This window comes from Plodia interpunctella, chromosome 29 (genome assembly GCF_027563975.2).
Source record: "Plodia interpunctella isolate USDA-ARS_2022_Savannah chromosome 29, ilPloInte3.2, whole genome shotgun sequence".
Taxonomy (NCBI): domain Eukaryota; kingdom Metazoa; phylum Arthropoda; class Insecta; order Lepidoptera; family Pyralidae; genus Plodia; species Plodia interpunctella.
Window position 1 is genome coordinate 496,480 of NC_071322.1, and position 12,143 is coordinate 508,622.

The following is a 12,143-nucleotide window of genomic DNA, read 5'->3' on the forward strand; positions in this document are numbered from 1 at the left end:
TCGGGTCATGATGGAAAATGATCTTTTTTCTGATTGGCCCGGGTCTTGGATGTTTATCTATATATGTATAAGTTCGAGAACTTGCTTTGGGGCTAGCTCAATCTGTGCGATTTGTCCTGATATATATTTATTTATAACTTTTGACTAAGGTTTCGTCTTCTCTCCACGGTCTCATTCGAAAATTGGACCCTTACTGGGGTCATTTTATATGCTACTAGCATCCCATCCCGACTTCCCTCTGGTAAAAACATAGTAAATATGTATAACACCCAAACCATCCTCAGGAACCACACACTAAGTATATATTGATGAAAACCGCATGAAAATCCGTGTAAACAAATAAACTTGTCTTTGTCCACGGTTGTACATACCTTCAAATAATAGGTGACGACTCCAGAACCTGGCGAGAGCGATGTCTTGATGTAAGGCAACACGCTCAGACCATTCTCAACTGCTTTCTTGGCCAGGAGACCTATCGAAGACAAATGTTCCATATTTTATGTTTATTATAAAATTCTACAAAATGTCTCTAAGGAAACTATTAGAAACTTCTTGAAGTGAGACGAAGTGAGACGCAGCGTACCAATCACAATGTGCGGTGTGGTTGGATGTGGCGCCATTGTGCGTCACAATGGCCACCTGTGATTGGTTAACTGCGTCCCGCTGCGGATCGACTCGATGTTGAGATGTAAACGCCAAAGTCGCGCTAAACATTCTCGCAATTCTTCTAAAACAATCAATTATCTGACAGACACATCAAAATCATATAATTTATTCAGAAAATCAAATCGACCTCCACAAACACTTTTTCACGTTATATTCTAAATTAAATAACATTTCACAACCAAGCTACAAACTACTAGCACTTCGGAACGACCACTGCTGAGAAGAAATGCCGAAAGAAACTAATTTGAACAGTGTTGGTCCCTATCATGCCAGATCGGCTTACCATTATTGTTTCTTACAATGTTTTTTTGTTGACGACCTCGGTGGCGCAGTGGTAAAGTGCTCGCCTCTGAACCGAGAGGTCCCGGGTTCGATCCCCGGTCGTCGGTCATTATGGAAAATGATCTTTTTCTGATTGGCCCGGGTCTTGGATGTTTATCTATATATGTATTCGTTATAAAATATAGTATCGTTGAGTTAGTATCCCGTAACACAAGTCTCGAACTTACTTTGGGGCCGGCTCAATCTGTGTGATTTGTCCTAATATATTTATTAATTATTATTTATTAATAAATGTCATGTAAACTGACCGGCGCCCAGCATGACGCTGGGGTTGGACGTGTTGGTGCACGAGGTGATGGCCGCGATGATGACGGCGCCGTGCGTGATGGTGTGCCGGCGGCCGTCCGCCGCCGTGAAGCTGCCGGAGGCCGAGAGCTGCGCACGGCTGAGACCGTAGCCCTTAAAACCCACCTATAGACGAGATTTATCAATTCACAAACAAAATTACTTTCGCATATATGTAATACTTTAAGCTTTTGATGGATTTCTGTGTACAAAAATTGTGAATGTTTCAAAAACGACTTAAAAGTTTTTGTTGATGACGCACGAACTTAAAACATCTATCGACAGATCCTATATACCTTTTATATTTCATCAAAATCAGACCAACGGTTCGAAAGTTATGGCGTTATAAACTTACATACATATATATATATATATATATACACATTTTGACGACCTCGGTGGCGCATTGATAAAGATCTTTCCACTGAACCGAGGTCCCGGGTTCGATCCCCGGTCGGGTCATGACGGCCGGGGATAGAACCCGGGAGCTCTCGAGTACTAACCTTGTTAGTGAGACAGTCTTGGAAATCCTTCTTCATGACGGCGACAGACACTCTGTCCTGGGGTCTCTTGGGGCCGCTCACAGAGGTCACCACTGTCGATAGGTCCAGTTCTACTACCTGTAATTGTTATTATTGAAAATGTTTGTTCGTTTGAAGAAATATATATAATGTGAACGAACTGTTATTTTTCCGTTTGTTTGTCACCTCTTCACGCTCTATCTACTCGACCAATCTTCATGAAGTGTGGAGCAGGACATGGGGTAACTTTCTTCCCGGAAAATTTATTGTTCCCGTGGGAAATATACGTGGGCGAAATCGCGAGCAAACGCTAGTTACTTTATAAAAATACATATTTGAAATTGATTTTATAAAAATACATATTTGAAATTGATTTTATAAAAATACATATTTGGACTATCAAGACTTGTATGGATCATTATATTACTGATTCCATATCCGTCTCGCAGTCTCGGGACATTTATTTATTTAGCATTGAAATAGGTATTACGTGTATGAAAAGAGCGATCACAGGAATAATACAAATATACGCGAGCGAAGCCGCGGTTCTAAGCTCGTTCTGTCAATTAAATTAGCTACGGTGAGAGGATAATAAATAAATAAATAAATAAATAAATAAATCAATAAATCTTCATTGTCTCACCATAACCATTAAAAGTTTATGGTGGTGGTAGGTTTTTTTATATATGTATAAGACCTATATTTGTTAATTGACGTCCTTGGAGAAAAGGCAGCGGTGAAGTTTGTCGCGCCGCTTCTTCTTAACCTGCGCTTTGGAAGCCGGCAGTAGACTTAGTTTAAGTAATTTTTTTGACGTCAATAAGTGATGTATATCATCCTAAATTGAATTGAAATGCTCACAGATTTATAGATTACAGACATAACCACTAAAAAGTTTACAAAACAACTTAAGAATTACTTAAATTATCTTAATATATTACTCGATAAAGGAAGAAGGATTACGGTGGGTTGATACCAAAACTAGGAAGATTCCTGTATCTCAGCTTATCAACCCTCCACTGGGGGGTGGAGGGTTGATAACCTGATTCTTAAATTGTTTTTTCTCTTCTTCATTCTTTTTTTTTGTTTATACATTTATTTAGGTAAATGCAAATCATAAAAATGAGCAAAACAATGCAATTTAATTATTATTTTTCTTAAACTACCCATCCACCAAAGTCTCTGGGCCTTGGGTTCTTCTTGGTTCACCGGGGTGGCTGGTTGTGTCAGACCAGCCCCCCCGGTTACTAAGCCATCGCGACAAGATGGGAACCCGTCGGGGGGTTCTTAAACTACCCTAACACAACACTTATTAGGCACAGGCGCCTCGTAGCCAGTAAAGGAGTGCATCACACACTAAGCCGGTCCATGCATATTGCACCGGCAGACTTATTCTAATACAAAACAATGGCGATAAGGACTAAGTTCGACAACATCAACTGTGGACTGTGGTAACTTTTAATTTTAAATTATGTATATACGATGTGCTGTTTAATATTGTACCTCAGAGAATATAGGGTCTTCATTGGGATTCTCGTAGTTTCTGAACTGTTTGGTCGCGCGGAGGTACGCCTCGATAACGTCAATTTTTTCTTTGGGACGATCTGGAAGAAAACGTAGTGATTTATATTAATTTTATTTTGCAAAACAAACAGAGTTATATAGTTATACACATTACTTTGAAAACAAGTCACCATTGATATGTTTTCACATGAATATGTCTAAAAAACGCTTCTCTATTGGAATATAAATAAGTTGAAATGGATGATAAAAAACGGTGAAAGAATTTCTACGTCTCGTATACAAAAATAAAAAAAATATATTTTAAGACGTGTATAAACATAACGTTAGAAATGATTGAATTTTTTTTGTTAAAATACATATTTCAAATTACCCTTATGGGCTTTTTGCCTTGCTACAGAACATTAATTTGTTTAATTTTATGTTTTTTAATAATAGTTAAAGACTTGTCTATTATTTCTTTGGTGTCTGCGGCAAATCAAATAAACGATTTATCTATCTATCTTTCTTTATAAAAATACATAGTCTTTCTGTTTCTCCCGAAGAATGCTTTTCGGCGTTAAGTCCGCCCATCGTACAATAATATAAATTATATAGAATATATATATATATATATATAATTATATAGAATAATTAAACAAATAAATAAATGAGGTTATATAAAAAAAGAACAACTCACTGGTCTGTGCCAAGTAGCCCAGAGACCTTGTGTCGACGGGGAAGTGTGCCACGGTGGCGCCGAACTCCGGGCACATGTTGGCCACAGTAGCGCGGTCCGCGATGCTCAGCGCCGTCACTCCGGGGCCGAAGAACTCCACGAACTTACCCACAACACCCAGGGAGCGGAGGTGCTGAGGAGATGGATATATTTGTATCTCGTCTCCACATTTCGATCCGTTAGCAATAAGGTACCAGGTGGTGGTAGTTTTTTTTATATATGTATAAGACCTATATTTGTTAATTGACGTCCTTGGAGAGAAGGCCGCGGTGAAGTTTGTTGCGCCGCTTCTTCTTCACCTGCGCTTTGGAAGCCGGCAGTAGACTTAGTTTAAGCAATTTTTTGACGTCAATAAGTGATGTATATCATCCTAAATTGAATTGAAATGCTCACAGATTTATAGATTGCTAGATATTGCCCGGGGCTTCGCTCCCGTGGGAATTTTGAGATAAAATATAGCCTATAGCAATCTTGGATAATGTACCTTTCTAATGGTGGAAGAATTTTTGAAATCGGTTATGGTAGTTTCGGAGATTATCCGCCTCAAACATACAAACTCACAAACGCTTACCTCTTTGTAATAGTAGTATAGATTGTGGTTTTACCCGAGCGAAGCCGGGACGACGGGTTAGTAAAAAGAAATCTCATTAATATTATAAAGGCGAACATTTGTCAGTGTTGCTTATTACTTCTTCACGCACAAACGGCTGGGCCATTTTGTATGAAACTTGGTATTAAGGTAGCTGATATCTTGGATTAACACATAGGGTATGTATTTTTTTTTAACTCCAAAATCACGCAATTTACGATTGGATTTGGTCAAAGTAGACTGATAGACCTTGAAGCTTTATATAAAGTAGATGGCGCAACTGTGCACAAATCTGCAACGTTTAAATAATTATAACGTATGATAAATCGCGGCTAACACCGCGTGGTGCAGCTAGTCTTTTCATATCCTATTATAAGGAAAAAAAAACGAGCTTTGCGTCTGTCAGTCTGTATGAACGCGAGAAACTCGAAAAGCACAGGACGGATTTCACCTATAGGCTGCGTGTTTCTTTAGGGAAGTTTAAGTCGCTATAAACAAATATATATTACCTTGGTAATGGTTAGCACTAAATCGGTAGAGGTCGCGAGTGGGTTCAGTTCCCCCACAAGCTTGTAACCCACCACTTTGGGTAGCAATAAACTTATAGCCTGACCCAACATTACGGCTTCCGCTTCAATACCTGCCGACGTTGAAAGTAATTTTATATATTGTTAGAAACAAAACATTGTAAGAAACAATAATGGTGAGCCGATCTGGCATGATAGGGACCAACACTGTTCAAATTAGTTCCTTTTCGGCATTTCTTCTCAGCAGTCGGTCGTTCCGAAATGCCAGTAGTTTGTCGCTTGTGAGAAATAACCATAAATATAAAAATTTACGTGAAAAAGTGCCTGTGAAGATCTAATTTCTGAATAAATTATGTGAATTTTGAATTTGAATTTTCGAAAGTCGATTTTAACAATTTAAACAACTTAATAAACGTTATAATCTGGTTTTGTTCTATTCAAATTGTTTGTCTTGTTGTTGTTCATATATATAATCAATGTTTCGATTATTTTATATTAATTCATGCTGTGTTTGTCTGTAATAAGACTGTACAATTAGATTAAACTTTATTATAACGTAATATAATAAATGTATTGTTGTATACAGTTGTAGACAAACCAAATAAATACATAAAAAAAAAACTTATTCATCGACTAACTGATGCCCGCGACTTCGTTCGCTTGGCCGAATAATTTTTGGTAAGGAGTCAAAATTATTAGAGAAATTTAACTGTACGCAGACAAAGCGTATCGATACCTATACAGAAGATGCTCGTACGACTGAAATATATATTTCCTATAGTTTCGCTGGACCATAGTGACTCTTCCTCAGGTGTTCCAGATCTTCCATTTTTATACATCGACAGGAAATGCTCGTCAGGCTGAACAACTTTTGTTAAGGCGTCGTTTCAATATTTCCTATAGTTTAGCTGGACCATCATTGTTCTCCATCAGGTGTTCCAGTTTTCAAAATCATTTATATATATATGTTGCCCAGGCTTAATAGCTAAATAAAGCTTCATTGTAATCCGTCCAGTAGAACAAACAGACTGACAAATACATTTTTTTCTTCAAATTCTTTCTCTATTGCTATGACTCTATCGCCTAATTTTGTTTTTATGTAAACATATTCAATGTACAGAGTTTTTTTTCTACTGTTTTATTACATGTATGTCTGTCTGTCTAACTGTGTACGTAGCACCGTAGCTCGTCAACGCGTGAACCGATTTGGATGAGTTTTTATTATAATTTAATAGCAAATTTTTATGCGTTGGTTTTTTGATGATGTTTATTCAAAATCGGTTCAGCCGTTCAAAAGTTGTAGCGAAAAGAATATTGAAAGTCGGGGTTTTTTTTTAATTTATCTAACAAGTTAAGTAAGGGTCTTTTTTTAAAACATTTTTTTTTAGATTTTAACACTCACCGCCGACACCCCAGCCGACCACACCTAGCCCATTGATCATGGTTGTGTGGCTGTCTGTGCCCACCACGGAGTCAGGGTGGAGAACTCCACCCGTGAACACCACGCGCGCCAAATACTCTAAATTCACCTGAGATATAACTACTTTTATTGGATACAACATTAATATATCGTCCTTCCATCAATATTAAACTAAAAATATATTCTTTTAGAATATATTTTAAACAACCAAAAGTTTTATTTGCAGCATACATTTTATAGCAGGTGTAATTATTTCATAAAATAATTACACCCTTATTTTTATAACCTGTGTTTTGTGTCCCACTGCTGGGCAAAGACCTCCCCTTCTGTCTTCCAAACGTCCCTACTGAGCCATTTGTTGCCAAACACGGCGAAACCTGTTCTAAATCATCCCGCCATCTTGTTCGCGGTCTACCTCGACGCATGCGCCCATCGGGGACCCAATTTGTGGTGATCTGTGCCGTCTCTCTCTGGCGGCATTCGGCAAACATGCCCCGCCCAATTCCAGTTGGGCCTTGATGTCCTGGCGCCCACATCGATGATCAGGGTTTTGGCACGTAAACCAGTGTTTCTCACCCTATCGATTTTTATGAAATTTAAAAGGTAGGCAAGTTCTGCCATTAGAATTTTTAATCGGTTAAATCGTTTTCGAAATACAATTCACAATTTTGTGAGAAATCTTCAAGGAAATATTGTGTTCACGGGGTCTTGGTTCGCAGCGAACAACTAGTTTAAACACACGGCACATTCTATCTGTCGTTGTATGTACTAAATACATATTTTGAGTGATGTTACAAACCTGGTGAACGATTCCGGAGCCGGGAGGCACTATAAGCATATTGTCGAACGCCTGAGCACCCCACTGCAATCGAACATGTGAATTAATCATCAATTTACACTTTTATTTTCTATTAATATTTTAATAAAATCAATAATTACATATATCAGGACAAATCACACAGATTGAGCTAGCCCCAAAGCAAGTTCGAGACTTGTGTTATCGGATACTAACTCAACGATACTATATTTTATAACATATATATACATATACTAGCTTTCACACACAACTTCGTATGTGAGTAAAAATCCGTTTCCCGTGGGAATTTCAGGAAATCCCTTCTTAGTGCTCCCCTACACTGTCCTAGGAACCTACACACCAAATTTCAGCTTTCTACACCCAGTAGTTTCGGCTGTGCGTTGTCTGACAGTCAATAACGCGAGTTTTATATATATATAGATAGATAAACATCCAAGACCCAAGTCAATCTGAAAAAAGATCATTTTCCATCGTGACCTGACCGGGTTCGAACCCGGGACCTCAAGTGTAGCAGTCCGGCGTGATGACCATTAGGGCACTGAAGTTTCTGTAATATATCAATCTATCTCCTATTGGTAAAATGTACAGACATAAGCCCAGGTAAAATTACATATTATATATATATATATATATATATATATATATATATATATATATATATATATATCTATTATATATCATATATCAGATACCTATATATATATATATAGGTATCTGAGGGCAGTGACCCCGCAAGTCGAGCAAAAAAAAAAAGACACGGCCGTACCATCCTTTTCTCGAAGCAATTCAGGCCAATTTCGTATCCCAATAACTTTGTCTAACAAGAATCTAATATTATAACATAATATATATTACTTGTAAGATAAATTGTTTTCATGCGATGGCCAAGTTGATCTATTTATATAAAACCTAAAAGATTTTTAATATTGATACGATAATAACTTACGTAATAACTTAAGACAGAAGGTCCCTTAAGTAGGGACTAAATAAATTAATCGACTTGGTATTACATGGATCTCACAACTTTTCACGGTAGAAAAACTGAGCTGCGAGACTTGGGTTTTTTACAGCATGTTTTTCATGGCATTATATTTAAAATCTAGTGTTTACCTGCGAACTGTTTGTTCGTGTCAGGCCTCTAGCTGATGCTCCTATTTTGTTGATAATCCTTAATTAACGGACCAGTACTGTATCTATTGCTTATATATTGTACTAGCTTTTGCCCGCGGCTTCGCCCGCGCAAATTTGACAGCAAAATCTCAGTATTTTTTTTATAATGGTAAGCCGATCTGGCATGATAGGGACCAACACTGTTCAAATGAGTTTCTTTCGGCATTTCTTCTCAGCAGTGGTCGTTCCGAAATGCCAGTAGTTTGTAGCTTGTGAGAAATAACTATAAATATAAAAATTGACGAGAAAAAGTGCCTGTGAAGGTCTAATTTCTGAATAAATTATTTGAATTTGAATATCGCGTACTCTGTAAGACTGGTAAACTGACGAAATTCGCATTTTTTCTCATCTTTAGTTCAATTTCCTGTTTCCCGCTGCGTGTCTCGTCCCGCAAACTTATCAAAGCCCGCATGTAATGTAAAGTAGATATCCCGTCCCGTTTTCCACTACGTGTCTCCTTCTCATTTCCCGCTCCGACTCCCACTCCCGCTTTCTGCAACGCGTGCCGTCCCATTTTCCATGACGTGTTACGTCCCGGTTTTTTATTAACCACAAACTTAAATTAAACATTTTTTGTATTTACTATTACTGTTATTTACTACAAAAGATTTATTTACAAGTGTGCCAATTTTCAGCTTTTTATCTTGAAAATTATATTAAGTCCCATACAATCTTTCATCCCCCTTTTGAAGGGGTTGAGGGTAAACTTTCAGAAAAATCTGAAAGACGTATTCATTACTTTGTTGTAAACAACCAAAATCCAAATTTTCTATTTTTTTCAAGGCAAATTTTAACTTCAACGGTGTAGAACTTTCATATTTACAGTTTTTCACCCCTTGCACCCCCTTCGGAGTTGAATTTCCAAAAATCCTCTCTCAGTGCTCACCTATATGCCAAATTTCAGCTTCCCGCCCAGCAGTTTCGGGTGTATGTTGTCTGTCAGCCAGTCAGTCACTAAGTAACGGAAGAGTTTTATACTGATATATTGATAAATACTGCGCTCACCTTCTTTTATCCCGTCTTTATCCCGAAGAGATTGCTTAGCAATAGGCCCACCATTGGTCCATATGTATGCACGATTGTATTATTTTGTACTAATATTGTTTTTATGGACAATCAATATATTTTGTATTGTAAATTTAGTTTTAATAAAGAAAGAAAGTAGACAGAGAAAGTCGTTCTGACAACTGATAACAATTTTTGTATGAATACAACGAAAATAAATAAAATTACCTAATGCACACATAAGTATCAAGTGAAAATCTTACGATTTCGTCTATATAAGTACCTATCTAAAATAATTCGGCGTGCGTATATTTTAATTTCACGATATTTCAGAATCTATTAATCCAATTTATATGCTGTAAAGGACAACATTTATCTTCGTGAAATTATCTTGATGATGAAATAATCACAATGCTTAGTCAATACTTTTAATCATAAGGAATAATATGATTGTGTAATAGCAATTGTAAAAATGAACATTTAAATTTACATACAAAATGCCTTATAAATACTTAATTACAAAAGATAGTATTGTGTCGCGGATATTTTTATGGATCTACAAAAAACCTATATTTTTGTAGTACATTGTGTGTGGATATTTTTATGGATCTACAAAAAACCTATATTTTTGTAGTACATTGTGTGTATGTATAAACAATGGTAGGGCCGGCGCACGTACGTAAAGCTTTTCGTTAGCGCTTTTTTTTTGTGATTTCTTTATAAATGTTGATTATTGCCTGGCTGAATATTAATTTATTTCAAAACAAAAATGCCAATAGCAATCTCGGATAATGTACCTTATTATTGGTCAAATAATTTTTGAAATCAGTTCGGTAGCTTCGGAGATTACCCGCCTCGAACATACAAACTCACAAACGCTTACCTCCCTATAATATTAGTATGGATTTGTGCGAGAGACACCATAGCGTGATTTGGAGATTTAAAAGTTTTAGTGGCGCCATCTAATGATTTATTTCGGAAGTACAATAAGTATATAATATATCATTTTGTCTGAGCAAAACCATAGCGCATTTTAAAAGTCTTGGTGGCGCCATCAATCATCCTTTATGTTCAAAACTAAAATGTAACAAAATTAAAATTGTAAATTGATACTTTCCAATTATATCCACATCAGACTTTCATCGATAAAAAAATTTGTTTATATTCTGTTTACACTTTTCTACAAATTGTTAAGTAAATCGGCTCCGTGGATTGTTATTTTAATTTCCCTACAGGACCCCCCTCATTTTCCGGGATGAAATGTCTATAAGATGTTAACACGGGATTCTGAGGCATTTTTATTCACAATTAGTTTTTCAATTATCCTACGGGAACCTGACCATTTACCGGGATGAAATGTATCTAAGATGTTAATCCGGTATATAAGGTACCTACATACCAAATTTCAAGCAAATCAGTCCAGTAGATTTCGAGTGATGCGCGTTCAGCCAGACAAGACAGACAGACAAAAATTTCCAAAACTAACTAACAAATTCAGTAACTAAGTATATTCCATGAAGAATTAAAAAAATATATCCAATGTACAAATTTGGCCTTTCTTCAATTTTATTATATGTATTGATATCGATGATGATTGATAGTTAGCGTTTGTAGAATCAAATAAACAGTTTATTTATTTAACTAATCTACTTATCTAGTATCGCAGTGTCCCCGTAGTCCCCGTGTATATTTCACTAGGTACATATTTTAGGCGCTATATTAGTGCACTCGTGTCTCGCACCAGCACCTACTTAGTAGTAAAGGCTCCAACTGAAAATCAGTGTATTGCTCCCAGAGTGATATCACCACTGAGTTGTGGCCTGTTGAGTTCGCTGCAGCGCACACACACACACACACACACACACACACACACACACACACACACACACACACACACCCACACATAATCACTTTTTGTATTTACCCACGTTTTTTTTTAAATCTCTTTATATTATTTTTTGGTTATTATGTGTGTGTGTGTGTGTCTGTAGTTTTTTTTAATAAACTTATTTCCATTCTATTCTATTTATAATCTTGCTTAGTGTTAAAACACTATTGATTTGAGTTCACAAATGGTGTTTACAGCGGCGATTTCTCGGCATGTATTTAGGATTTTTGAAGTTTATTTAGGATTTTATTTTTATTAGGACAAATCACACAGATTGAGCTGGCCCCAAAGCAAGTTCGAGACTTGTGTTACGGGATACTAACTCAACGATACTATATTTTATAACGAATACATATATAGATAAACATCCAAGACCCGGGCCAATCAGATAAAGATCATTTTCCATCATGACCCGACCGGGGATCGAGCCGGGGACCTCTCGGTTCAATGGCGAGCACTTTACCACTGCGCCACCGAGGTCGTCAAATTGAAGAATGATTGTTTTGTACTTTTATAATGTGCAAGTAGTGTTTCTCAGTAAGAGGTTGTGCAATTAGCTTTTTATTATTACATCCGTTGTATTGTTGTTGTAACAATTGTTGACAAACAAAATCATAAAAAAAAAAAATATTATCTATATCAATTTGTGTATGATCATCAGATATCATAAATTC

At 36.7% G+C, this 12,143-nt stretch overlaps 1 protein-coding gene across 1 annotated transcript in view; it reads right to left on the minus strand.

Annotated features, from left to right (window-relative positions):
- Nucleotides 1–12,143, minus strand: part of LOC128681972 (cytoplasmic aconitate hydratase-like) — a 34,148-nt gene that overhangs the window by 11,132 nt on the left and 10,873 nt on the right. Inside the window, exons 6-13 of the mRNA XM_053766368.2 lie at nucleotides 7,389–7,451; nucleotides 6,572–6,698; nucleotides 5,152–5,282; nucleotides 4,015–4,186; nucleotides 3,318–3,418; nucleotides 1,797–1,913; nucleotides 1,257–1,419; nucleotides 372–472 (exon numbers count right to left, since the gene is read on the minus strand). Of these exons, the coding sequence (XP_053622343.1) occupies nucleotides 372–472; nucleotides 1,257–1,419; nucleotides 1,797–1,913; nucleotides 3,318–3,418; nucleotides 4,015–4,186; nucleotides 5,152–5,282; nucleotides 6,572–6,698; nucleotides 7,389–7,451 (975 nt within the window). The remainder of the gene's footprint in view (nucleotides 1–371; nucleotides 473–1,256; nucleotides 1,420–1,796; nucleotides 1,914–3,317; nucleotides 3,419–4,014; nucleotides 4,187–5,151; nucleotides 5,283–6,571; nucleotides 6,699–7,388; nucleotides 7,452–12,143) is intronic.